Genomic DNA, 27,884 nt, shown 5'->3' on the forward strand with positions numbered 1-27,884 from the left:
GCTCGCTGCTGGCTCCGCCGCCGCCGCCGCCGCCGCCGCCTCACACACTCGGGGAGCGGGAGCGCGGCGCGGACACGAAGCCGCCGGGGCTGCTGTGCCCAGAGCCAGCCGGAGCCGGAGCCTGAACCGCAGCGCCAGCCCGAGCCGTGCCGAGCCGCAGCCCGGGCCGGGGCCGGTGGCGGCTCATGGACAGCAGGGCCGGCGGCCGGCGGTGCCCCGAGGCGGGTAAGGATCCGGTGGCGGTGGAGGCAGCGGCGGCTCCCGGCCAGGAGCGGCCATAGCCGGCGGGAGCTGAGGGAGGGGCGCTCAGCGGAGCGAGGCCACGGGGGCCCAGGCTGTGCTCAGCGCGCTGGGGCTGAGGTGGGGGCGGCTGGGAGCTTGGGCTGGGGGTTACGGCCGGGGCACCCTGGCCTCCAAAGTCCGAGGCGAGGAGCGGAGCGAGAAGAGGGGGTGCTGAACCGGACCTTTGCCTCGGCGTCCCGCACCCCTGCGCGTTTGGACCCGCGGGGAATAAGGCGACTCTAGGAGCGCGCCGAACGGAGGTGGTTGGGGGAAGCGCGCAGCCCCCAGTTTGAGGGGGGGGCTCCCCGAGGACGAAGCAAGCAAGGACCCTAATACACAACGCACACACACACTTGTTGGGCGACCAGCTCGGATCACTTAGGTGCTTCAAGCTCCCCGCGGGCAACCAGAGGGCCAGACCACGGACATATGTACACGCATACATACATCCGTACATATGTGCACACAGACATACCTCCCGCACACCAGCGCCCACTGGGGCACCGTCACTAGCACATAATCCGCTTCAGCGTCTGCACGCTCGGCAGCACGGACACACAACCCTTGGCCACAACAGAGCGACAGAACATAACCGGGTGTGACATTCGGCGACATGGACACACAAACACAATCCCGTGCCCTCATGTACGAGTGTCACAGCCACAGTTCGCCAAATGAACACTCAAAACCTAGCCTCTCACATACATATTCCTTTAAGGAACACACCCTACCATAAAATATGTTACGCACTCCTTGGCCAGAACATAGATAACACAACACACGTCTCGCTTGCCCCCCTCAACTGCACCCACATAAACACACAAGCCTAGTGTCTCAGCACACGCCTTGACGGTACACACCCTAACACAGAAAGTAGAACCTACAGCGGCGCCTCACGGGCACAAACACAGAATCTACTGCTTCACACATCTTAACACTGGGTGTCACACACACCTTACACCAACAGTGTCACATTACACCTGCAGCCCATACACACAAATACACACTCAGTCCCTCTCCCTCCGAGGCCAGATTCCGTCCTGGAAAGCCGCTGGGCGGTCCGGCGAGCCCCCAGCGCCCCTTCATCTTAATCACGACATTGTTATTGTAAATATCAGCACAGCGGGAACCCTGGGGGCTGGCTGGACCGGCTTCCCTGCCTGCGTCTCCCCCACCCCCACTCCGCGGCCAGCCCTGGCCGGGTATTCCCGGAACAGGCTGGACTGGCAGGCCGCGCCACCCCGGCTCCCTTGGGCTTCAGGGCCCCAGGTCCCTTTGCAGAGGGTGCAAGCCTGCGGCGGTATTTGCGACCCTCTTCGGGCCTTTTAGCTGCGTTCTGCGAGCCACCTGGGTCCCCAGCACACCTGGGTCCCGCACACCTGTGTCCCTCTCACACCTGGACGCCCCCTCCGCCGGGTGCCGGCTACAGGCCAGAGTCGTGTGCGCAGGCAAGGCCCTGCGGCCCGAAGGGAGATCGCTGCACGCGCTGGAGCAAAACTGGTAGGCGAGACGGACTCAGCTACCCTCGGGAGCCAGACTTCTGGCCTCAGTTTCCCCAGCAGTGATTGACGACTGTTTCTTCTAGCTGGAAGTATTCGGTGAGGCGTTGAGGTCTGTGAGGATTGAGTGCGGGGCAAAGACCCCTTTCTGCTAGCCTTGAGAGGGTCCTTTTCTGGAGAATGTCCCCACCCGGCTTGGCTCGCCACGCTTTGTGATTCCGGCGCCGGCTCGCTCCCCGCCCCCTCCCGGCGCCCGCTGCTCGGCTCCCGCCGGCGCCCGCTTGCTGGGGACCCTAGGCAGAGGGCCGAGACGCGGAGGAGGAGGGATTCCCCGCGGCGGCCGCTGGGGCCGGGGGCGCAAGGGGCCCGCTAGCCGAGGCACGTTCTCACCGCTCCCCCCTCCCCCGCCTCGCCTTGAGCTCCCGGAGGCCCTGCGTCGCTGGGATGGGGGTGGGGCCGCCTGAGTCCGAGGATGGTGGAGGAACAGCCGTTCCCCACCACCACACGACTGCGTCCTCTGGGAGGAGATGCCCACGCTCTGGGTGTGTGCGGGGAGCGCCCGCTGACCACGGAGGTGTAGACAGGGGGTTGCCCCGGCGATGGAGTCCAGGACACCTTGCCGGAAGACGCTAGGGGCCTTCCATTACCTGCTCTGGGCCAACTTCCCGTAGCTGCCAGGAAAGAGGTCGCCCCGAAGGTGTTTGTGACAGCCTAGAGGTGGGGGCTAGTTTCTTGACGTAGAGGTCTAGGAGGATTGAAATCTGTAATTACAAGTAGCCCAGGGCGTGGGGTGGAATGGGGGAGAGGGATGAGAAGGGCCTCCAGGGATGGCCTAGGGGTAGTGTAGTAGAGGAGCAGATCTGGTTGCAGTTCTAGCAGCGTGTTTCCCCTCTCTCCTCCGACCCAATTCAGTAAGTGACTTCATCTGGAAGAGGGTGTCTTGATGGTCTGGTATCTTCCTAGCAGAGGGGCTGATGCTGCTGTGGCTACTCGGTCAGGGGATCTGGGCTAGATAGAAATAGTGAGCTTACTGCTGGGAGGAGAGGGGTGGAAGCACCAGGAGAAGGCCTGCGGGGGCGGGGGTGGGGGTGGGGGGTCGGGAGGGGGATGGGGAGGAGATGGAGAAGGCTCTTCTGATATGGGGTGAGGGCTACCCCTACCTTGAGCAAGGATAGCTGGTGCTGCAGAGTGAGATTCTTTCAACGATGTATTGAGCACCTGCTATCCACCAGGGCCCATGGTGGGTGGTGAGGATGCAATACAGTGGTAAGATACACACCAACCTTGTCTTCATAGGTCTGCTCAACTGGCAGGGGATGGGTGCATTTATTTACTGAACCAGTGAGCACCTACTGTGTGCCTGATGCTGGAAATAAAATGCTATATGTATGTATATATATCAGTCCTTTACAACGTAATAGATCTCAATGCCACAGATCTCATTTAATTCTCCCAGATACCTTCCAAGGGGCAGAATTTATTATTTCCATTCCACAATATGGAAGTAGGTTCAGAAAGGTGAAGTCACCTGGCCAAGGTCATATAGCTAGGAAGTAAGTGGTGGAGCAAGGGTTTGAGCCCAACAATCTGACTCAAGAATGCAGGTGCCTGGAAGCCCTGCAGAGGCTAATAGAGGGTTGTGAAAGAGAAGGGAGAGGAGCTGAGGGCTGTGCACTTGTTCACTGTGGGAAGTCTCTGAACAGCTCCACCCCACACAGCCCTGCTTGTTTACCCTACTCTCCCAGAGGTTGGCTTTGTCCTTTGTGGTTTTTGTTTGTTTGTTGTTGTTGTTGTTTTTTTTTTTTTTTTTTGCCCCTGGTGGTAGTGGCTGTTGTGTAACAGTGCAAGGGTAAGAAGGGTGGGGGTCAGAGCTGACCTGGTCCCAGTGACGGCTGCCTCTAAGTGTTTTAGCATTCATCAGAAAGTGGACCATGGTCCCTGAGGTGGACTGAAACTGAAGGTTCCAGGTGAACCTTCACTGCTATTCTCCTCCCTCCCCAGATGTTGACACAGATGGCGTTTTCCTTGGCCTTCCCTGGACTCTGCCCCCTCATACCTTATTGCACTCCTCAGGCCTGAGAAGAATGAATCACTGTGTATGCTGCAACTCTGCTTCTCAGGGTGCCTATGTCACGGGGCAGAGGTGGGGACACCCTTGCCAGGAAGGCAGCCAGTGCCTGGGCAAGGGCAGATAAGATGCTAATCACTTCAAAAGCTGCCGCCTGGGACTAATGACTCCCAATAACCAACCACCTGAGCAAAGTTCAGGGATGCTGGGGGCCAGGGTTAGGGCTGCCTCACTGCTGGTCCTGGTTCCTCTGACTCCTGCATCCCTAGGATGGCATGTGCCCTGTGGTCGGGTGGGGGGGGGAGGCCTGGGAGGCTTGGGGTTCAGTCCTTGAACCCCAAGCCCTCTCTTTCTTTCCAGGCAAGTTGGTAGCCCGGAGTGGGGAGAGGGAGGGAGGGAGGAGATGCTACATAGCAAACACATTCTAGCCTCTGTGACCTTTGTTGATTTTCTTTCCCCCCCAGACTCTGGGCCTTGAAGAGACATTCTTATTTCCCACGTCCTGACTCTTCACTTACTACTTTTGTGACCTGAGACAGTTCCTTATTCTTTCTGAGCCTCAATTTTATCATCTGTACCATGGGGAGCTGGGTAATAATAAAGTACCCGTTTCAGAGGGTGGGGAGGATTAGATGAGATAATGTATGCAAATGGAGTAAAATCTCAGGGAGTGTTAACTGGGATGATAATGATAGTGATGACAGTGATGATGATGGTAAAGGCGACTGTAGAATTTGCACTTCTTTCTTAACTCCAGGGACCTAGTGTTTCCTGATATTGTACCCTGCTGTCTGGGGTGGGGGGTTCTCTAGGTCCCTCCCCCTAGAATCAGAATTCCTGGGGTGGGGGCATCATTTTAAAGCAACTTTCCAGGCACTTCATGGGCCTTAAAGCTTCTTCAACTCTGGCCCTCACTGTGTGTAGCCACACCCCCAAACCTATGTTCCCCTAAATTCCTACTTCCTAAAAACACCTTCTTCCCCATACCTTCCTGGCCTTGGATATTCCTCTGTGGCTCTCTTTCCAACTCAGAAGTTGTATACCACAGTCCTTTCCTGACTCTTCTGCTGGATGGAGGTAAGGGATCTCATAAGGGTGACAGTGTGAATGAGTGAGAGAGAAAAAAATGTGTGTGTGTGTGGCGGGGTAGGGGGTGGTTACTGTGTTTGAGCTGCCTGGGACGCCTGAGGGGTTAGAACTGTGTATTGTGACCCTGAGAGGGGGAAGGAAGGGCTTAGCCTGTAGCTATTGGAGCCGCTACAAATCAAAATCACCCTGACTCTGTCAGACCACAGACCTCTGAATTTATAGCCAAAATGTGTGAGCATTCATTTTTTCTTGGAAAAATATGCACCGTGGTTTCATAAAATTCATAAAGGGGGCTATGATCTAAAAAGGTTAAGAATCCCTGTTCTGAAGAGAGTGAGTGGAGGCAAGCAGTCACTGCCTTATTTCTCCTCTGTGTCAGGTTTTGGGTAATTCCCATATAACCCCCACCCTCCCAAGATTTATGCATAGAATTGGTGTGCAAGAGGATTCCATCGTGTGTGTGTGTGTGTGTGTGTGTGTGTGTGTGTGTGTGCTGTTCCCCTCCCACCCCCATGGGAGGACAGAGGGTCAGATACCCAGCAGGGAGTGAGGTTCTTTGGTGAGAGTCCATTGGAGGTGTGATTGGGTTGGAGCTTGAAAGTAAGATGAGCCTTGTGCTAGGTCCATTCAGGTAGAGGGGAAGTGATGGGAGGATGGTTCCACATGGGGCATTAGATAAATTCCTCCTTCCTTTACAGAGATTAAGATTGCAACTCAGAACAAGCACACACACTAATCTGATAGCAGCCTCACACATTCTGAGCACCTTACTGCCAAGGAGTGACGGTGGGAGCTGGTGTGGTTCGGGAAGGCTATGTGAAGGAAGTCAAGTGTTTGACTTGTGTAGGGAATCTGCGTTCAGTGAACATTTGCTAAGAGTCTACTGTGGACCTAAACAGAGAGGGATTAAATTTGACCCTGGTAGGTTCTCAATGGAGTAAGGGAATTGGGTAAGGAAATAAGCAGTAACCACCCAGAAAGTGCCAGGATAGGCTAAGCCTGGGAGCTAAAATAGTCACCCTAGGCCTCTTTCTGAGTGCCTGCTGTGTCCTGGGTCCAGAGCAGCGTCCTGAGGAGGTAGGAGCAAACAAAGCAGAGCCTCTCCTGCTGTATGCTCAGTCTTGTAGGAAAGACATTTGACAAATTACTTCCCAAAGAGCCACATAACTACAATTGTAGGTGCTTTGAGGGAGCATTTGTTGACTATTTACTGTGTGCTAGGCATTTAGCCCACAAAATTTCAAACTCCCTAGACAATAGGTAGTATTATTCCCATTTTACAGATAAGGAAACTGAAGCTCTAAATCATTTCCTCCTGCTCAGCAGCCAGGAAATGGGCAGTTAGGGTCCACCTCAGACTGTCTGATGTCTTCTTCATCCCGCAGCCTTACATGTGCCAAATGATTACAACCAAACAAGATTGACAAATAGTCATTGAGGTAGAACTGTTGTGAGCTCCACGGTAGCAGACTGAGTCTATCTTGTATGCTGTTGTGTTCCAGTGCCTGGGACAGAGCCTGGCACATTTTAAGTCACAATAAACATTTGTTGAATGCATGGTGCCCAGCATTGTGAAGGTGCGTGGGTTGGGGCAGGGAGATGAATGTAGGGAGCCTGGCCCTACTTTCAGGAAGTTTGGCATTTGCCTGGAGAGCCAGAGAACGCAGGAATAGGTGCACAGTACTGGGGTTGAACAACACAGGCAGGAGGGCGGTGTCCCAGAGAGCTCAGTGATTCATTGCCACAGGATTGGAGCAGACAATAATGGCTGTGAGTTGGAGAAAGGAGAGGTCACCATGGGCTGGAGAGGCCTGGGAAGGCTTCTTGGGGGACCAGAGTCTGCCTTTGGTGGGATAGGTGCCACCTAAGACAAGGCTGGGTAGGATTTCCAGGTGGGAGGCAGGTACTTCAGGTGCAAAAGGGGAGGTGGGAAAAGGAGAGTGACCCTGAGTCCTCTGCAGGAAATGCTTGACTTTGGATTTATTAATAGAGGAGCTGGCCATGGCCATGGCCTCCTAGAGGAAGAAGGGGTCAAGACTGGGACAGTAGTAGGTCTGGCTGGGGTCTGCAAGCGCATAGCCTCAAAGCTGGAAGAGATGGGCAGAAGTGAGTTATTGGGGTGATGGGAGTGCAGCTTGTGGTTGGCTGTGACACACAGGGGCTCCAATTGGAAGGACCTGGGGGCTGGCATGGAGAAGCATGTCTGAGATGCGACTGGACCAGTTAAGGGGGGAGGGGCAAGGTATGAAATAGGGGCCAGATGTCTGTGAGGAGAGGGGTCAAATAGGAGCCAGATGTTTACTGAGAGACTCTACATAGGGCCTGGAGGGGAGTGGTCAGGGAGAGGCTGGTGGTGTGGTTGGCAGTTCTGTCCCAGTTAGACCTGCTGGGCTCGCAGTTGCTAAAGACAGGCCAGGGCAGCTCCCGATGCCACTTCCAGGGCTAGTCAGCCCTGACCACAGTCCTGACCCCAGTGTTAACCTCTACACTGTTCTTCCACACACCTGTCGGTGTCTAGTCTGCCCGCAGTGGAAGTAGGGGAGGGAGGGAGGAGCTGGAGTCCTGGGAACTGGCCAGCGCAGCATGTGTCTGAGGGGAGGTGGGTGGCTAACTCCTTCTCTTCAACTCCAGCCATCTCCAAGCCTTGATAGGTGCCTAGTTTCAACTGCCCCCCCCCCATGCGGGTGAAAGCATTGGGCACTGTAGGTGATTATTGTCAGAAATGAATCATTTGAGGGTGCCTTGGTGGCTCAGTCAGTTGAGCGTCCGACTCTGGCTCAGGTCATGATCTCACGTTTTGTGGGATCGAGCCTGGAATGGGGCTTTGCTGACAGTGTGGAGCCTGCTTCGGATTCCGTGTCTCCCCCTCTGCCCCTACCCTGCTTGCGCGCTCTCTCTCTCTCTCTCTCTCTCTCTCCCTCTCTCTAAGTAAATAAACATTAAAAAAAAAAGGCATTTGACATGTCACATCTCATACACATATATTGACTGACATCTCAGAAGGGAGAGAAATGAGAGGTCCTTCCTACTCTCTCCAGCCATCCTGAGTGGCCCTCCTTATGGGGTCTGGGGAATGTAAGGGGTGCCCGTGTCTCTTTCCTACCATGTATGTGGGGGGTTGCTTAAGGCCTTCCCCTTCCACTTGCTGTCTCTCTGTATCTCAGTATCAGGGTAATTACCATGGGTGACTAAGGCAGGATGCTGGTGAGAAGGAGGTGTTGGGCAAAGCACAGAATAGAGAGCAGGGAGGAGGGAGTGTCAGGAGGGTCAGGGCGTTCCATGGGCGGGAGCTGCTCTAGACTTGTTCCAGGCCCCTTACCTGCTCCTCCAGCTGGGGCAGACACTGCTGCTACACCCAGCTGTGGGTGAAACTCAGGGTTCCGGGTTTTGGAATCAGGGTTCTGGGCTGGAGCTGAGCTCTCCTCATGGGCTAGTGTATAGGTGGCAGAGGGAGAGTCAGGGGCTGGCTTGGGTTCCTCCTCCCAGCTGACCTCCTGTTTTGCCTCTTCCCCTTGCAGCCCTCCTGATTCTAGAGCCTGCCAGGATGGGGCCCCTGAGGCCTAGCCCAGGCCCTGGGGGGCAACGGTTGCTGCTGCCTCCCTTGTTACTGACACTGCTGCTTCTGCTGGCCACGTCCCCAGGCCATGCCACTCGGGTGGTGTACAAGGTGCTGGAGGAACAGCCACCCAACACCCTCATTGGGAGCCTCGCAACTGACTACGGTTTTCCAGATATGGGCCACCTGTACAAACTAGAGGTAGGCTCCCCGTACCTGCGGGTGGATGGCAAGACGGGAGACATCTTCACCACGGAGACCTCTATCGACCGCGAGGGGCTCCGTGAATGCCAGAACCAGCTCCCCGGTGAGCCCTGCATCCTGGAGTTTGAGGTGTCTATTACAGACCTCGTGCAGAATGGCAGTCCCCGGCTGTTAGAGGGCCAGATAGAGGTACAGGACATCAATGACAACACGCCCAACTTCGCCTCGCCAGTCATCACGTTACCCATCCCTGAGAACACCAACATCGGCTCACTCTTCCCCATCCCGGTGGCTTCTGACCGTGATGCTGGCCCCAACGGTGTGGCGTCCTATGAGCTGCAGGCCGGGCCCGAGGCCCAGGAGCTATTTGGGCTTCAGGTGGCAGAGGACCAGGAGGGGAAGCAGCCACAGCTCATCGTGATGGGCAACCTGGACCGGGAGCGCTGGGATTCCTATGACCTCACCATCAAGGTGCAGGATGGTGGCAGCCCCCCACGTGCCAGCAGTGCCCTGCTTCGAGTCACTGTGCTTGACACCAATGACAACGCCCCCAAGTTCGAGCGGCCCTCCTATGAGGCTGAGCTGTCTGAGAACAGCCCCATAGGCCACTCAGTCATCCAGGTGAGAGGCCCCTCCATCTAACTGTTAGGGTTCCCACCTTTAGAAATGGGAGCCCAACCCAGCCTGATGAATGTTCCCTTTACTTAAGGGGAAACTGCCAGGGTACTGTGGTAAGAGCTTTTTTCCCCAGCCCCAGTGAGATCTTCCTATAAGCCCCACCCTACCCCAGCAGGTGATATGGTTTTCCTCTATCAAACTACTTAGAGTGACATAGCATAGCACAGATAGCATATGAACAACAATCCCCCCCCCCCCATTCCCAAGGCCGACTCAAGTTGGAGAAACCTCTGAGAAGTGAAATCCCCTCCCAAGTCAAAAGATATTCTCCTCCCCAGCTGAGTGAGCCAAGTTAGAACAAGAACAGTCTCTCCAGAGATGAGAATATCTTCCCAACCAACCAATGGCCCTTTAGCCACATGAGATTCTCCTGAAACTAGAGGACAGAGCCTTACTTTGCCTCTCCCTGACAGTCGAATGAGATTATTTTAGCCAAGTGAGTCCTCACAGTTCTAGAAAACTGCAGTCAGATGTCTGTCTGTACACCAGCTTCCTTCCCTGGTACAGGGTGCTCTTGAGTATGGGATGCTTGGTACAATGGGGGGTCGGTTGCTTCTACTGAAGTTCTCAGCACCCCTCTCCATGGGAACTGCCCCAGGGGCTTGGGCAGCTTGGTGGAGCCAGGGCCTGGGAGGGAGCAAAGAAAGCGTCCCTGCAGACAGGTGGGCGTATCTCCTGCTGTCATCTCAGCCCTGGCCTCCTGCCAGCCCCAGCTCCTTTCTCCTTCCCCCTGGGCTGAAGCTGTCTGTCTTTGAAGTGAGGGAGCTGAGGAGGGCACAGCCTGCCCTGTATACCGTTACCATCCTGGGAAACCCTTCATTCTGTATCCTTAAACTGAAGCAGGGCATGGGAAGGAGTTTCAGTCCTGTCCTTTTTTTTTTAAGAGGCTGGTGGACTTGAACGTGTAGAAGAGAGACTGAGGAAGAATAGGGAGACAGACCATCAGAGATGGTGAATAATAACAGCCTGGGTGCCAGGCAGTGTTCCGAACACATTATGTGTATTATGTCATTTAATCCTTACAGTACAAGGTAAGCATTATCCCCATTTCACTGATGGGAAACCGAGCCCATAGAGATTTGGAAACTCACCTGATCTCACCCAGCTGATGTGTTCACATCCCACCCTGACCCCATCCAGCAGTCTGGCTTCAAAGCCTATGCATGTAACAGCTTAGATCCCCTTCCAGTGGGCTGAAGCAAGAGAGCAGGGCAGAGATGGGGCTAGAGGAAGGGCAGAAAAGAGAGGATGGGAAAGGACAAGCAGTGGGAAAGAGGCAGGAAGAACTCAAAAAGGCGGGGAGGGAAACAGAGACAGGAGTGAAGAGTCATCCAGACAAAGGGAGGTAAGATGGCAAGACAGGTAGATAAGAAGCAGGGTGACCAGTCTGGAGACAGGGAGAGGTGGAAATCATAATGAAAAGGTAGGGGACAGATAGACCGGGGACAGGGCGGTTGGCGAGAAGAAACAGGTTGGCTCTCACAGGGGTTAGCAAATACCAGGGTAGCTAGGAAGCCCTGCCCAGGTGTCTCCACTGTTGAAAGAGTGCTGGTTCCCAGCCAGAAGGAGAGGAGACTAGCAGTGGTTTGAGGGCCCATCAGATGTGGTGTCCAGCACTGTGTTAGCACAAATTTTCTGAGATGGACAGGTGGATGGACAAAAAGAGGGATGAATGTTGGGGTGCGTGGGTGGCTCAGTCGGTTAAGCATTTGACTCTTGAATTCGGCTCAGGTCATAATCCCAGGGTCATGGGATTGAGCCCTGCGTTGGACTTTGCATTGGGCATGGAGCCTGCTTACAACTCTCTCTCTCTCTTTTTCTCTTTTTCTTTCTCTTCTTCTGTCCCTCTCCCCAGTTCATGCTCTCTCTCTCTAAAACAAAGCAAAACAAAACAAAAAAGAGGGATAGATGCTATTTAGGGAGCTTTTGCCACGTGCCAGGCAGTGTTAGGCAGTTTTAGAAGTATTATCTCACTTAATTCTCACCACAACCCCGTGAGATAGGTTCTATTATTATCCCCATTTTATACATTTTGTAGACTGAGGCTTGAGGAGGTTGAGTAATTGGCCCAAGGTCACATAGTTAGTTGGAAAGTGGTGGAGCTGGGATTTGAACCCAGGCCTCGTCCGCTGTGCTTCTCAGAGACTCTGCCAAGTTATACCTGTCTGTTTATCCCCAACACCCACATCCTACTGCCATCACATTCTGTCTGTCTGTGACGTAATTCGAACCCTCTGTTTCTCCCTGACCAGTGGTACCTCATAGCCATTCCCACCAGGTTCCTGTTGCCCCATCACCACCCATATTTGTAGAGTTGGGCCAAGTATGCGTCGGCATTGGCGTGGGAGGGCGTGCCCACTGCAAAGGGACAGACAGTTCATTGTTTGGTGCTGGGATCCCAGCCCGCTGCCAGCAAGCTCTGTGGCCTGCACTAACCCCTCCCTGTCGGCCGCAGCAGCTCGGCCGCCCAGATTCCTCAAGTTGGTGCCTAGCCAGGGCCAGGCAGGAGGGAAGAAGCTGCTGAAACAGGTTTCCCCGGTTTGAGAGAGCAGTGGCCTGGCAGGCTCACTCTGACCCATATCCCCACCTGGCTCCTTTCAAAAGAAATCCCCTCACCTGTGGCCTCCAGGTGGGGCATGTGGGGCTCTACTCGTGTGCAAATACACAAGCGCACAAACACGTACCTTCTCACACGATAACAAATAACCCCAGTCTTGTAACACATGTGTGTGCATGCGTGCATGTTATACACATATGTCATGCATACATGCCATTTCCACTACTCACACCTTTCCAGCTCTCTAGAAGGGTTGAAGGCCAGTTTAACTGGCTGGAAGGGCTGCCCCAGTTGCTAGCTGGATCCTCATCCCCATATTTGGGCACACTGGAACAGGAATGGTAAGCAGAGTTGAATTATGCCCCATCCCATCTCTACTAGTTGCTTGTAGCGCTGCTGAGGATTTGCAGGCTGCGTCTGTGCTCCTCCGGGAAATAGATCAGTGATACCTGCCACAATGTCAGGGTTGGGAAAAGGGCAGTATAGGTGCTGCTTTTGGAAATGGTGCCACGTTCAATGAATTCTATCTGCTGTGCTCATTGGAAAGGCAGCACACGTGTCCCTGACTTTGCTATCCCCAGACTAACTCATTCCTGTTTTCCTCTTCTCCCCTGCCCTGAAGGTGAAAGCCAATGACTCGGACCAAGGTGCCAATGCGGAGATTGACTACACATTCCACCAGGCGCCTGAAGTGGTGAAGCGTCTTCTGCGACTGGACAGGAACACTGGACTTATTACTGTGCAGGGCCCCGTGGATCGTGAAGATGTAAGTACCCTGCGCTTCTCAGTGCTCGCCAAGGACCGAGGCACCAACCCCAAGAGTGCCCGCGCCCAAGTGGTGGTGACTGTGAAGGACATGAACGACAATGCCCCCACCATTGAGATCCGGGGCATAGGGTTGGTGACCCATCAAGACGGGATGGCGAACATCTCAGAAGATGTGGCAGAGGAGACAGCTGTAGCCCTGGTACAGGTATCTGACCGAGATGAGGGAGAGAATGCAGCTGTCACCTGTGTGGTGGCAGGTGACGTGCCCTTCCAGCTACGCCAGGCCAGTGAGACTGGAAGTGACAGCAAAAAGAAGTACTTCCTGCAGACCACCACCCCGCTCGACTACGAGAAGGTCAAGGACTACACCATAGAGATTGTGGCCGTGGACTCTGGCAATCCCCCACTCTCTAGTACCAACTCCCTCAAGGTACAGGTGGTAGATGTCAATGACAATGCACCTGTCTTCACCCAGAGCGTCACTGAGGTTGCCTTCCCAGAAAACAACAAGCCAGGTGAAGTGGTCACCGAAGTCACTGCCAGTGATGCTGACTCGGGCTCTAATGCTGAGCTGGTTTACTCTCTGGAGCCTGAGCCAGCCGCCAAGGGCCTCTTCACCATCTCACCTGAGACTGGAGAGATCCGGGTGAAGACATCCCTTGATCGGGAACAGCGGGACAGTTATGAGTTAAAGGTGGTGGCAGCCGACCGGGGCAGCCCGAGCCTGCAGGGCACAGCCACCGTCCTCGTCAACGTGCTGGACTGCAATGACAATGACCCCAAGTTTATGCTGAGTGGCTACAACTTCTCAGTGATGGAGAACATGCCGGCACTGAGTCCAGTGGGCATGGTGACCGTCATTGATGGGGATAAGGGGGAGAATGCCCGGGTACAGCTCACAGTGGAGCAGGACAATGGTGACTTTGTTATTCAGAATGGCACGGGCACCATTCTCTCCAGCCTGAGCTTTGATCGGGAACAGCAAAGCACCTATACATTCCAGCTGAAGGCGGTGGATGGCGGTGTCCCACCTCGCTCAGCTTATGTTGGTGTCACCATCAACGTGCTGGACGAGAATGACAATGCGCCTTTTATCACTGCCCCTTCCAACACCTCCCACCGGCTGTTGACCCCCCAGACACGTCTTGGTGAGACGGTCAGCCAGGTGACAGCTGAGGACATTGACTCTGGTGTCAATGCTGAGTTGACCTATAGCATTGCTGGTGGCAACCCTTACGGACTCTTCCAGATCGGGTCACATTCAGGTGCCATCACCCTCGAGAAGGAGATTGAGCGGCGCCACCACGGGCTGCACCGCCTAGTGGTAAAGGTCAGTGACCGTGGCAAGCCCCCACGCTATGGCACAGCCTTGGTCCACCTTTATGTCAACGAGACCCTGGCCAACCGCACCCTGCTAGAGACCCTGCTGGGCCACAGCCTGGACACGCCACTGGACATCGACATTGCTGGGGATCCGGAATACGAGCGCTCCAAGCAGCGTGGCAACATCCTCTTTGGTGTGGTGGCTGGTGTTGTGGCTGTGGCCTTGCTCATTGCCCTGGCAGTGCTTGTGCGCTACTGCCGGCAGCGGGAAGCCAAGAGTGGCTACCAGGCCGGAAAGAAGGAGACCAAGGACCTGTATGCCCCCAAGCCCAGCAGCAAAGCCTCCAAGGGAAACAAAAGCAAGGGCAAGAAGAGCAAGTCCCCAAAGCCTGTGAAGCCAGTGGAAGATGAGGACGAGGCCGGGCTGCAGAAATCCCTCAAGTTCAACCTGATGAGCGATGCCCCTGGGGACAGCCCCCGCATCCACCTGCCCCTCAACTATCCACCGGGCAGCCCTGACCTGGGCCGCCACTACCGCTCTAACTCCCCACTGCCTTCCATCCAGCTGCAGCCCCAGTCACCCTCGGCCTCCAAGAAGCACCAGGTGGTGCAGGACCTGCCACCTGCAAACACATTCGTGGGCACAGGTGACACCACGTCCACAGGCTCTGAGCAGTACTCCGACTACAGCTACCGCACCAACCCCCCCAAATACCCCAGCAAGCAGGTAGGCCAGCCCTTGCGGCTCAGCACACCCCGGCCCCTACCCCACCCCTATCATGGGGCCATCTGGACTGAGGTATGGGAGTGACAGAGCAGGTGTATCAGACCTGTGTGCTCACCAGCCCGTAGGGGCCGACCCGAGCCAGTGGTGGGAGGTGGGACCAAAGATCTGGGGATGCTGGGGCCTTGGTGATGACACTGCTGCCTCACCCAGGCTCAGAGCATTAGGCTTAGTGAAAATTGAGGGAGGGTGTGCTCTGTGGCATCCTCCTCCTTGCCCCCGCCCCACTGGGAGAAGCCTGTGATTGTCAAATCCCGAGACACTAGACCCCACCTGGTCTAGCTGGTGGGGGCTGATGGGTGGGTGAGCAGAGGGGTTTGAGGGCAGAAGGTGTGGGAGGGAAGTGAAGAAGTCTATTCCAAACCTGGGTCTCTAGCTGAGACCTGCCATTGGTGCTTCTCTAGAAGGGAAACAGGGAGACCAGGGGTCCTAGGGGGTAACTGAGTAGGGACTCTGTCAGGGAAGGGGGCCTCCCTATTTGTGCCTTCTAGGTGTGCTGTGTCAGCCTCCTCCCCACCCCAGGCTCCTGTGGCTGGGCCCCAGCTCCCCTTCCCCAGACCCAAACACTTACCTCTGACAATAAAGTTCTCTATTTTTGGAGTTTTGGTTTCTTATTTTCCCGGAACTGAGAGAAGGAGTGAGAGAGACTGGAAACAGCCCTTTGTCCTTAGGTTTCCCCAATTTCCCCATCCCTTCTCTTTGCCCCTTCCCACTTCCTAGACCTGTGTTCAACCCCAACCCTATCTTAATTTACTGTCATCCCATCTACCCCCACGTCTGACAGCGTGTCCCCTCATCCCATGTTTGTAAAGCCTTCTCCCTAGGAATGACGTCCTGCGCCAAGAAAGGGCAGCTGCACCCAAGTGAAATGCACCCAAGTCCTGCCCTTTGTCCATTGGCTGAGAGTTGACCCTTCCAATCTGCTCACATTGAGCAGTCCCTGACAGAGCTCAGGCCAGAGCACCGGGTGAGGGAGGAGTACAGCGAGGAGTACTGCCTGCCCTTGATTATACCAGCCACCTTCCTCCAGGGCACGGTCTCCCCAAGTCCCTTTCCCAGCTGTTTCATCCCAACAGAACTCAATTCCCAACAATTACTGGGCCCTGCCCTGCATGTCCTCACCATGATCGCCAGCCTGGGCTACTGGGAGGGAGGGCCCAGGGAGATGGGAGGGAATCCTGAGGTTCTTTGGATTTGGCCTGCTCTGTATCCCCACTCTTAGGGTGCTCCCTTCTGACTGAGGCTGAGGTATCCTAATCCTACCTCTCCTCCCTTCCCTTCCTTCAGCTCCTTGCTCTGGCCACCCCTGGGCTGCTGGCTCTCACTCACTCTCTCTCTCTCCATCTCTCACTTCTTGCTCTCCTGGGTCTGCCCTGTCTCTGGCTGTGCCCAAGGGGAACAGGGGCTAAAGCCTGGGTGAGGGGCCTCAGGTCCTGGGAGAGTCTCTGAGGCCAGAGGCGACGCGTCTCCATGGTGACTGAAGAGCCTTGAGACACTCCCAGGAGGTTCAAGGCGCCAGCTCTCTACCCTGATTCTGTCCACAAACTCCCCAATGCCCTGGGCGTACCCCCAAAGTAAAAACTCCTGGGGGCTTTGGAGGAGTGGGGCATGGGCAAGTGAAATCTAGTTTCATGTCATTTCACTTGGACAAATAAGCATCTCTAGGGGGACCTCCAGCAACTCCTGACCAACCATTCTTTCTCTTTTGTTCCCATGCTTGCTGCTGCCAGGTGCATCTTTCTCTTTTCCCTTTAGCTTCTTCATCTCTTTTTATTTCCCAACAGCTGAGGGATTATCCCTTACTCAGCTGCAACCCAACACATCCATGGAGCCACATTGCACATCTCCCAACATTCAGACACAACCAAACCACAACACCATGGTTGCCACTGAAACACCTAGGCCAAGTTCCTACTGTGTGGTCAGCATAGTACTAGACCCTGAAGGGAAATGGTCGTATTTGTATGACACATGCAAGGGAAAAGATGAGGCAACTGAGAATCTTAAATGTCGAGTGGGACATAGTAAAGCTTTTTCCAAGTTGTTCCACTATAACTTCTGCAACTAGATGCTTCCTTTTTTTTTTTTTTTTTTTTTTACCTTATACTAGGTACAATGTACCCTACTCAGCACTTTATGTGAATTAGCTCATTCAGTGCTCATAAGTCTTTGTGACATAAGTCATTATGATGCTCATTTTCCAGAAGTGAAAACTAGTTAGCGATGGAGTCAGAATTCAAACGGAAAGCATCAGGAAATCTGACTTCCAGAGTCTGCTCTTATCCATAATACTATACAAAAGGGGTCCTGTGATTAAGTTAGTTTGGGGAGTAAGAGATGCACTATCACATTAACCTATTAAAGGCTCTGCCAATCCTGTGAGAATTGGGGGGAGCCTGTTACACTTTGTATAACTCTGGGTTTTCCCAATTTATTTGACCATAGTGCCCCCTCCCTTTCTTTGAGGAATGCAGTATAACACCTGCAGAGGACAAGGGAGTGGGCTCCTGGAAGGAAAATGTCAAACTTGAGCCAGCTCTTCAGTGATGAGCAGGAGCTGGGCAGGAGGTTCAACCAAGGGAACCAGCTCCTGAGGCAGCAGTGAGCATGGCCAACTTGGGGACAGGGAGAGGGCAGGAAGGGGAATATTCTGGTTGGCATGAAGGCTATAGAAGAGAGCTGAGAGAGGAGATGGGAAGAACTGTAGGTTGTAGGTGACACAGATGCCATGCCAGAAGTTCCTGAACAGGAAATGGGAGCCCCTGAAAAAGCTCATGAGTTTTGGATGAACTGAGTTTTAGAAAGTCCAGTGGAACGTATGGTGGATATAAAGGGGGTAAAGGTGAAGGTACAAGACTGAAACTCTAAGGTCTGGACTAAAATGGTGGCAGTGGGGACAATGAATGGATGGATTTGGCTAAACTTAGGGAGAAACAACCTGTAGGGCTCACAGGATGACTGGATATAGGGTAGGGAGGGGGAATGAGTAGGACACCTACCAGGATTCCCAGGTAAACATTTTCCTTCTGTGTCTGGGTGATAGGACAGTGATGAAGTTGCTGCCCATGCATAAGCTGGTGAAAGAAAAAGAAGAATTTGGTTTCAGATTTGTTGAATCTGAAGGACCAGTAGGGACGGCCAATGGGAAATATCCAGCAAATGTCTAGAACTTCAGGACTGGAGTCAGAGAGATTTGGGATCTAGGCTTTTTAAGATTTGATAGTGATAAGAATTACAGGGAATGTTTAGGGTTGAGTATGATCCAACCCTTCATTTTACAGAAAAAAAATCCAAGGCAAAAGAGACCAAGGGGCATGCCTAGTAGGCAAGTCTGAAGCTTTGGATTACCAAATGTATAGGTTCTTTGGGGAGGGAGAGTTACTGGCTGTCATCTTGGAGAAAACTGGAAGGAGAAGCACCTGACAACCAGATGTCCCTGTGCCTCACAGACCCCCTCCTGGAGACTGTTCACTTCAACACCAGGTGGACGATGCTCCTTTACAACATCCCAGCCCCAAATGTCCAGGTCCATTTTGGGGACCTCGTCTGTCATCACCCAGACCATTCGGTGTTTTGGATAACAACATGGATCCCAAGAAGGGTTGCCTATTCCTGAAGACGAGGTGGGAGCCAAGATGGGAAGGTAGTTCTGGGCTGCCTTCCCAAAAGCTTCAGGGCTCCTTGTCCTGACAGCTCCCGTCACCACCCCAACTGCCTTGGATGGGATGGAGATTGTTATGGTATCAGGAGGGTGGGTCTGCAAACTCAGGACCCCTTCCTCTGGCCTTGTTGATAAGTTCCTATTGAGGGCTTTAGAATAAAGACAAAGCACCAGCGAAATCTTAGAGGATTGGAGGGAGCCTGGAGACTCAGCCCAAGGAGAGCCCTGGCCTGAGCTACTCCCACCCCTGGCTTCCAGGGACCCTGGGTCTACACCCTCCACAACTCCTGATTTCTAGTTGGCAGGAAAATCAGTGGCAGTCCCAGGTGGGTGTTTGGGTGACTGGTTGGTGGTGCCAAGTGCCAAGCTGAGGTTGCCAGGTTCCTGGGATGATCATTAACCTGTGGCAGGCAGACAGGGCTGCCTGGAGCCGCCTGTCACGGTTCCACTGCCCCTATCCCAACCCCCAGTCCAAGCTTCTAAGTCCAGGCTCCACCAAGCCACAACCCCTCCCAGAAGCTCCTTCCCATTTCCTAGAAGGAGAATCCATCTGAGGCCCGCCTTCCTAATTCCTGATGGATGCCAGGCCCATCCCCCTATGCCCAGGTCCTCCTGGGCCCTACCCTCTACAGTTAATACTGTTTTCCTGATCTGGAGGATGGAGGAGTTTCCATTGTTCTGCTTCCCCACCCCCAAGGGGCCCTGGTTTGTTATCAGGCTCCCCTTCCTTCTTCCCTCCCACCTTTTTCCATTCCCAGGCCTCTCTAGAGGGGGATGAAGTGGGGACAAGGGGCTTGAGTGGGAGGGGACGCAGGAGGGAGTCCTGAGGCAGCCGGCAGCATCACACAGCAGGGGTAGGAACAGAGGATCAGAAAGACCTTGCGATCTCATTTGGATGGAGGCAATGGGAAGTTACAGAGCAAAGAGACAGGTGAGGAGCTGAAGTTCGGGGATGCTATTTGGAAATTAGGGAACTGTTCTGGTATCGGTGAGCTGTTTTGGAATAAAGAGTTCATACTGCTTTAAGGAAGCTGTTCTAGAAATCGGAAGCTTGCTCGTGTTTGAAGGCTATGCTGGAATTAGGGGAGTTGGCTGGTATTGTGCTATTCTGGTGTGGGCTGTTCTAGAATTAACGGCTGTGGCAATACTGGGAAGCTGTGCGGCGGTGAGTGGTTGTACTGGATTAGGCTTATTGTGGTGGCCTGGGGGCTCTAACAACACCGGGGCCTATGCTGTGTTGGGACTTTCAGTGTGGCCTTGGCTATCCTGGGAGCTGTCCTAGAATTAAGGGGAAGTCCTCGACTGGCATCTGTGCTTTCTTGGGGGCTCTGCTGTTGCTAGGGGGGCTGGGCCTCCTCTCGGGTGCTGCTGAGGCCTGGGGGACCGGAAGCTCTGGGGCAGGCCTGGCAGGGGCTGGGGTTCGTGGTGGTGGTGGGCCCCCTGGGGCCAGCCTGCCTGCCACTAGTGACACTCCTTGTCCCCGCAGTTACCTCACCGCCGCGTCACATTCTCCGCCACCAGTCAGGCCCAGGAGCTGCAGGACCCGTCCCAGCACAGTTACTATGACAGTGGCCTGGAGGAGTCTGAGACGCCGTCCAGCAAGTCGTCCTCGGGACCCCGACTCGGCCCCCTGGCCCTGCCCGAGGACCACTACGAGCGCACGACGCCCGATGGCAGCATAGGAGAGATGGAGCACCCTGAGAACGGTGAGGAGCACCAGCACGGTCAGGGCGCCCCGGGAGTGGGCAGGAGCTGAGAATGGTGACCGGAGTTTAAACATACCTTCCATTTATTGAGCTCCTGCTGTGTGTTCAGCAGTAATCGTGGTGCTGAGTGCTTTCAGCCATATACCCATTTAATCTTCACAACTTCTCTCTGATCTGAGAACTTTATTGTTCTCTTTATAATGGAGTAACGGTGAGCTCAGAGAGGTTGAGTCACTTGCCCAAAGTAATACGCAGGAAGTGACAGAGCTGGGAGGGATTCAAACCCAGGCTTCTCTGACTCCTAAGACCTTGCATTCAGTACCACATTATACTGACTTCCTGGGAACAGGGACCAGGAGAACGGTGGCCAGAGGGCTCAGGTGGTGGTGAGGGAAACTTGGGGGAACCTCGAGGTAATAAGGGTCCATTAATGGGGTCAGAGGGCCTTGAGAAAGGGGAGGGGACCCTGGATGCTATGAGGAGCTCAGAAAAGGGTATGATGATCCCCTGAGAGGAGGAGCCGGAGAGGGTTTAGCTGAGGAAAGGGAGCGGGGAGGTGTGGGGAGGGGAAAGGCTTGTCTGGGAGGGGTTTGAAGGGTGATGGCAGAAGGGATGTCTGGGCCAGAGCAGAGGTCAGTGTGGGGATAGATGGTGGGTGTGCTGTCAAAATGCGTGTGTCTGTGTAGTGCGTATTGCATGTGTGTGTGTCTGAAGGCATCCATGGTAGCTTGTGGAGGGGGAGACTGAATAAGCTTCCCCTTAGGACTGAAAGACTCTCCACCTTATAGCTGTCTTTGGGTCTTGCCCCCTCCCTCCGTCCAAACTACCCCCCCAAAAACGATGAAAAGTTCCACTCCCCAGCTCTCAGGAACAGGGCACTTGTCTGACATCCCAGGCCCTAGGTCTCAGAGGGCCCTCCATCCCACTATGCCCCTCCATGCTCTATCTCATGCCCATCTCGTCCTTTTTGTGCCCGCGCAGAGCCGGCTGGCCGGAGCAGGCCCTGAGGCGGAGTGCCAGGTATGTGGGAGCTGCTCTGGGGTCTGGGGTCTGTGGGACTTGGCCCAGCACCCAGCTCCGCCCACCCAGTGCCCATGCTCTGCTCTGTGCCAAGTTGGGTCTCCCAACTCTGCCCTGAGAGGAAGAGCCTTGGTGCTTTGAGGGTTAACAACAGAGCTGTCCCCTCCTCACCTTGCACTGGCAGGAGGCCAAGCCAGGGTGGGTGGTACCAAGGGAGCCCCTGCCCCAGGCAGTGCTGCTCAGTCATGTCCCTGAGGGAGGGTCACCGCCTGGTACCGTCCCTGAGCAAGGGCAGGACAGGGGCAACTGTGACAGGAAGTGCTCATGGCCCAGCCGTTCCCATGGAGACCCCCGCTGCCCAGCAACCACACCGGCTACTGATGTCAGGCGGCCAACTCCTGTTCCCGTGGGTGTTCTGGGCAGGGAGCCGGAGCTAGGCCAGGGGTGGTGGTTGGCATAGGGGGCTGGAGTGAGGTGGGGAGGGGTTGCATGAGTGTGCTTGTGAGTACCTGGGTGTGTGCTTCTATGTGAACTGTCCACACAGAAGCTCATCCCCTCTCCCTGGCTTTAAAGAAGGGCCTTGCTATGCTGTGGAAGGGTGGGGTTCCAGGACAGCTGGGAGCATGGTGAGTTTGAGGGGGTTCAGAAGGTATGTGCCCACATTCGTCTGAGGATTCAGATGCCCAGTGTAGATCTGTGTGTCCATGCCTATCTGAGGATAGGGGTGTGTGTGTGTGTGAGAGAGAGAGAGAGAGAGACAGACAGACAGACAGACAGACAGAGATATTGTGCCTTTAAATGAGGATGGGGGTTTCACACTCCTAAGGGTAGATTTGCTCGTTTAAGCCGGTCTGGAGATAGACAGATGATGGGGTGTGTAGATGGGTTCTGTGTTTATGCACCTGTCTGAGGGCAGATTTGGTGGGCGTGTTGATAGGAGAGCTGGGGGTTGGCTGAGGATGGAGGAACGCATCTATTTAAGGATAGATTGTATGAGAAAGAGAGAGAGAAGAGCATGCGGTGGATGGTGGGAGGGTGTGTGTCTATTTGCAGGTGTGTGTACCTGTGAACTCAGTGGGCAAAGAGGGCGCGCACCCTGTTCTGAGGCAGGGTGTGGGCACCTGTGGGAAGCCACGGAGTGGAGCTTTGTGAGGTTTCTTTGCCTGAAGACTGTCCTCCCCACTGTCTCCTGCAGACCTGCGCCCTTTGCCTGATGTCGCCATGACAGGCACATGTACCCAGGAGTGCAGCGAGTTTGGCCACTCCGACACGTGCTGGATGCCTGGCCAGTCGTCTCCCAGCCGCCGGACCAAGAGCAGCGCCCTCAAACTCTCCACCTTCGTGCCTTACCAGGACCGAGGAGGGCAGGAGCCTGTGGGCGCCGGCAGCCCCAGCCCCCCGGAAGACCGGAACACCAAAACGGCCCCCGTGCGCCTCCTGCCCTCCTACAGTGCCTTCTCCCACAGTAGCCATGATTCCTGCAAGGACTCGGCCACCTTGGAGGAAATCCCCCTGACCCAGACCTCGGACTTCCCACCTGCAGCCACACCGGCATCTGCCCAGACAGCCAAGCGTGAGATCTACCTGTGAGCCCCCTTCTGGCCTGTGGCCATGCCCCTCCCCCAGCCACCGGCCAGCTCCCAGATGGGCCCATTCCAGGGCCCTGCTCCTGACCCCTCCAGCGTGGACTTCCTGGCCAGGGCCCTACTTGGGGGTGAGTACTGGTCTCATGACCACGCAGGCCCTTCCCCCATGCAGGGTCCAGGTCCTTTCTCCTCACTTCATCCCCCAGCCCCTGGGAGCCCTTCTTCCCCTTTATGGGGCTCCCCCCAGCTGGTGCCCAAGAGGGCTCCTCTACAATGTCTAGGCTCCCTTCTCTCAACTTCCAGGGAGCACCCCCTCACTTCGGGCAGATGGTGGAGTCAAGGGTGGGCAACACACTTTTAACTCATTGTTTCTCGCATGGCCGACTAGGGTGGAGACAGGATGTCCCCATTCTGGCCCTGCTTCAGGGCTGAACTGGGGAGCCCCTCTCCCTGGGAACTCCCAGAGGAAACTCTTGACCCCCAGGGGCTCCCTGAAGGGCTTTTGTTACCAAAGGTGGGGTGGGGATGGGGGTGGGAGTGGGGCGGAGGCCTTGTCTTCCTATACTGCTCCTGGGCTGGCCCACCTGCCTGCCACATGCCCATGCCTGATCCCATCTGGGCACCCCCCTTCCCTACTGGTCATGCAGTGTCTGTATATAAGGACCTTGGAATGATGTCCCCATTTCTGCCTGATTTGCAACTTTTCTTGTTGATGTTGTGTTGTCTTGGGGGACCCCTCGGAGGGGGGGCTGCCCTGTGCCCCCTCCTCCCTGCCGCAGTGCCCCCCACCCCAGGCCTCTACTGTTCCATGTTGTAAATACCCCTGGGGCCGTAGTGGGATGGGGGTGCAGGCCAGGGAAACAGTGGGTGGGTGGGGGTGGGAATGAGGGTAACATTCGCCTATCAGCAGAGCTGGGCTTTTATTTAATTTTTTTTAAAAATACAAATCTCTATTTTTTTGGAACTGTTGCGCTGTGCCCTGGGGGGGGGGGATCCCTGCTCAGGCTGGCCCCCCCACATCCAGATGAGCATCACAGAGGGGCCCTGAGGCTGTGGGGGGCAGCTGGACAGGGGTGGGATGACTGTGCCTCTGGCCTGGTTGGGTGAGTTGGGAGCAGGAAGGTTTGCTCAAGGGGTGGCTGGTTGCTGCCCCCAGCAGGGGGAACCTGCACCCTGCCCCCTCCCTGCCCCCCAACCCCCAGCCCCTGCCATGACTGACCCGTCAGCCTGTAAAACCACCATTGCCTTGATCTCAGGGGGTGGGAAGGGCTGCCTCAGGGCACCCTGGGCTCCAGGCCCCCTTCTTCCAGTTGGGCTTCCCTTTGCCAGGGTCAGGGGTCCCATGGGGGAGGGGGTGGGGAGATTGGGGGGCAGAGAAGCCCAGTCAGCCATGATGAGGTGGGATTCCTTTCTGCACCTCAGGGGGCCAGGGTGTGAGGGGCATCCTGCAGAGCCCCCATCTCCCACTGTGGCCATCTCAAAGCCTCAGTCCCTCTCCCTTCCAGAAACCCCCACTGCCTTGGCCCATACCTCTCCAGCTCCCCAGGGGCCCAGGCTGGGAGGCTGGAGACTCAGGGTATGGCCTTTGCTTGACTTAGTCTAAGCTTGGGGGGCAGCCCAAGGGTGGGAGGGGGTGGTTACAGGCTGCTGGGTCGTCTGGTGCCTTTGGGAGCTGTGCTGCTGGGGTCTTGACTCCTGTAACCCCAGAGACCCCATCTCCACCTTAGAAAAGCCAGGGGCCTGAAGAATCACCCTATTCTCTGCTCCTTGCCCCTAACTTGGCTTGGGGTAACAGTGCTGGGAAGGAGAGCATTGTTAGGCTGGTGGCCTCAGCATACACAGCCCTTCTATTGAGGGAAGAGGGTAGAGTGGGCTGGGGTGGCAGCAACCAGGTCTGGGGGTTGGCCAAAGGCTCCTTTCCCTGGGGGAGGCCCAGAAGTGGGCTCGGGGCTTATTAAAGAGACAGCTCCCTTCCCCTGCACAAACAGGGCAGGTGCAATAGTGGTGGAGTTGGTAACATGAGGTGCCCAGCTGGTGGGGCAGTAGCCTCAAGGGCTGTCCTGGGTCCTGGAGGTCAGGATTCTGGCAAGAAGATTGTATGAGGCCCATTTGCTTGGTGGAGAAGGTGGTCCAGACAGGAGGCATTCCTGGAGTCAGTGGACTCCCCTGGAAGCCCCTGGTGGCCTGGGCACCTTGCCCTGGTCTTGGAGACCCCTGAGCACTGAGTGGAAGGGCAGAGGAGCATTTTGCACAATGGAAAAGCCAGAAGGAAGGGGGTAGCCCAGATGGCTGGGAGGGCTGAGAAGCACAGAGGGGGAGCCCTTCCCACAGGCCAAGGCAGAGTCCTGGCCCCCTGGTTGGGGTCAGGGTGCTGAGTCTTTCACCGCCTGGGCACTCGAGAGGTGAAACCAAAGGTGGGCAGGGGATGGGTGACAGCACTGGGGATCACCCCCATTGGTCCTAGGTCTGTGAAACCCTTCCCCAATGCCTTGTGTCGCGTACAGTTTTATGTACAAATAGGCGACATTTGGCCAGAGGAGACCCCCTCAAACCCAGCCTGACCCAGTCAGTGTCTTCCTAGAGGGGACCTAGTTGGTCCCCAACCCCCTACTTCAGAGCATGTCTCTTGGTAGGGGGAGGGTATATGGGACCTCTCCTGGGGTCCCTGAAGCGTGTCTCACATCCCTGGGGGAGGGTCTCTGGGGCATCTCTCACCTCTGGGGGCTCCCTAGGCCCTATCTCTCCCTTTGGGAGTCTCTGGAGGGACATGTATTCCCTCTGGGGACCATGGGAGCATGTCTCCCCCCTACCCAGGCTCTCTGGGGAGCCTGTTTTCCTCCCAGGGTTCCTGGGAGTACTTAAGGCATGTCAGTCTTGGGCCATCTCTCTTCCCAGGGAAGGGGGCTATCTCTGCAGCATGTCTGGGAAGGGATGTTTCCGGCCCTCCCTGTATCTCTCCTCTGGGGGGTGTCTCTGACCTGCAGCACTTTGGGAAGAGACTGGGCAGCTCTGAGCTGTCTTTTCTCCTGGAGGCTCTGGGATACCTCTCTCTCCTGAGGACCCGGCCTCTGGAGCCATTTCTTCCCTGGGTGTGGGCTGTCTCCTGGTGTTGGAGGGCTTTTGTTGGCCATGAGAAAGTCTCTTAGGGGGCGTCTCCATGCGGGACTTCTCTGGGAGGGGGGACTGTGTCTCGCCCATGGGGTTCCCGGGCGGGTGTGTCTGCCCGTGGGGAGAGGGAGACTGTGTCTCCTCGGGTTATCTGAGTGGGGAGGGGGGCCGTGTCTCTCTCGTGTGTTGGGGGGTGGGGTTCGGGGAGGGGGGTTTTGGGCTCATCGGGTGCCCACACTGGGGTCGTGTTTCTCTTGGTTCGTGCCACTTCCCACCGCCTCGCTCCTCCCGGGAAGGGCCCCCGCCCCGCCCTCACTCGCCTCCCATCCCTGGCGCTGCGAGCACAATCCCGTTGATTTGTAATGATTTCTGTCTCTTTCTGTCTTTCTCTTTCTCTGACCCCCCCCCCTCCCCCGCCGCGAGCATGCGCAGGCACCGCCCCTACCCTCTCCGGTTCGGTTCGTTTCCGGTTTGTTTGCTGAGCTGTCAATGGAAGACCCGTGTAATTATTCCCGAGCTTTACAATAAAAGTGTGAAAACCGGACCCCACCTCGCTTCTTCCGGGCCCTCAGGCCTGCGTCCCGGGAAGACTGGGGGCTAAGACTGGGTTAGAGGCCTTTGAGGGGGCCAGGAGACGCGGCCGAAAGGAGGGACGGAGACCCATTGAGATCAATCGGTGCCACTCTGGAATGGGGGCCAAAAGGACGCAGATTGAGGACAGACATCTACTCTGTGCTTGTCAAAGTGGCCCCTCCCCCAACCAATCCGCTGGCCCAACCCGCTCCAGGCAATCCCAGCCCCGCCGCGAGCTAAGGTGCGGGCTAGGGATGGGGGGGCGGGGGGGCGCTGGGGAAGGTCACGCTGTGCTGCCTTCTTCCACGGGGCATGTATCCTTTTCCATTCCCCTTTCATTTGGCAACAAGTATGAATTACAGATCTGAATGGAAGAAGGGGTGAGAGATATCTGTCTGTCGCTGCGTCCCACACTCAGGAACCAGGGTTGGAGGTCGATTTAGGGGACCTGAAAAAGTCTCACCCCAGTCTCCGACTGCGCTCCCCTCCCCCCGCTTCCGGGCCCGAGCGGCCCCGGCCTCCTCCGTCCGGCTCCCGGGTAAACACTGGCTCCGGAGAGGTCGAAGAACAGAGACCGGATCAGCCGGTTTCCCGGCCCCGCCTCCCGGGGTGATCCTCCCTTCTTCCCCCTCCCCCCCCACCCCCGCCCGCCTGCGCTTCCGCTCCGCCTGCGAGCCCCATCCTCCCGCCCGCGCAGAATGGGCCTGGCTCCTCGACCCCGGGGTCGGTTCAGCGGCTGGGAGGCTGGGATTAGCCGAGCGCAGGGACTAATCCTGGATGAGCCTCCGTGTAAACCCGGATCGACTGCGGGTACAGCGGAGGTCGCAGGCGCCCCTGCATCCGTTCCCATACGCAGGCTTCGCAGGGCCTGGCGCCCACCCCAGGTCCCCTTACTACATTCAGTGACCAGTGGCTGGATCTTCTGTGAGGGACGGGACGGGCTGGAGTGGGGGGATGAAGAAGACACCATCAAGATCAGGCTTGGACCAGGGGCTCCAGAGCCTGGGGTGGGAGGAGGCCTGGAAGGGCTGAGGCCCCTTTGGCAGCCTCTGAATTCACAAGGGATCAGGTCAGCTCTCCAGCTCAGTGAGCAACCCGCAGGCCCCCCACCAATCCTCCAGTTACAGAATCACAAACCCTCCCTCTACCTGGCCAGAGTGACCAGCCCTAACCTTGAGGCTTCACTTGATCAAAGGAAGCAGTGAATCAACAGGAGGACCTCACAACATCCCCACCCCTGACTCAGCCCCACGTTGAGGGTAAGGAGCTCCTGTTAAGGTCTAACCCTGGAAAAGATGTCAGGGGTCAAGAGACACGGATATTAGAATCCTGCTGCTGATTGTTCACTTATTCTGTAAACATTTCCCCTGTCCCTTGTGCCAGCCCAGCATAGGGTACTGGGACACCCCGAGAATGACACAC

General features: G+C 55.9%; 1 protein-coding gene across 3 annotated transcripts; it reads left to right on the forward strand.

The window, feature by feature from the left end:
• On the forward strand, positions 1 to 26,433 carry PCDH1 (protocadherin 1). Of its 3 annotated transcripts, XM_078450109.2 has the most exons (6): positions 1 to 225; positions 8,457 to 9,319; positions 12,556 to 14,751; positions 19,956 to 20,175; positions 21,157 to 21,195; positions 22,391 to 22,503. In XM_078450109.2, the coding sequence occupies exons 1-5, from the start codon at positions 186 to 188 to the stop codon at positions 21,180 to 21,182; spliced, it is 3,345 nt and encodes a 1,114-aa protein (XP_078306235.2). In that variant the 5' UTR covers positions 1 to 185; the 3' UTR covers positions 21,183 to 21,195; positions 22,391 to 22,503. The 3 variants fall into 3 exon arrangements, with proteins under 3 accessions (XP_078306235.2, XP_060491878.3, XP_060491876.2); XM_060635895.3 differs by lacking the exon at positions 21,157 to 21,195 and having other exon boundaries at positions 22,391 to 26,433; XM_060635893.3 differs by lacking the exons at positions 1 to 225; positions 21,157 to 21,195 and adding an exon at positions 2,250 to 2,498 and having other exon boundaries at positions 22,391 to 26,433.
• The last annotated feature ends 1,451 nt before the right edge of the window (positions 26,434 to 27,884 follow it).

This window comes from Panthera onca, chromosome A1, assembly GCF_046562875.1.
Source record: "Panthera onca isolate mPanOnc1 chromosome A1, mPanOnc1 haplotype 2, whole genome shotgun sequence".
NCBI classification, from domain to species: Eukaryota; Metazoa; Chordata; class Mammalia; order Carnivora; family Felidae; genus Panthera; species Panthera onca.

Bases quoted from the DNA above. Each gene is read 5' to 3' on its own strand.
- PCDH1 (XM_060635895.3), top strand. From the start codon at position 186: ATGGACAGCAGGGCCGGCGGCCGGCGGTGCCCCGAGGCGG. The intron at 226-8,456 runs GTAAGGATCCGG...TTCCCCTTGCAG, and splicing joins CCGGCGGTGCCCCGAGGCGG to CCCTCCTGATTCTAGAGCCT. The intron at 20,176-22,390 runs GTGAGGAGCACC...TGTCTCCTGCAG, and splicing joins GATGGAGCACCCTGAGAACG to ACCTGCGCCCTTTGCCTGAT.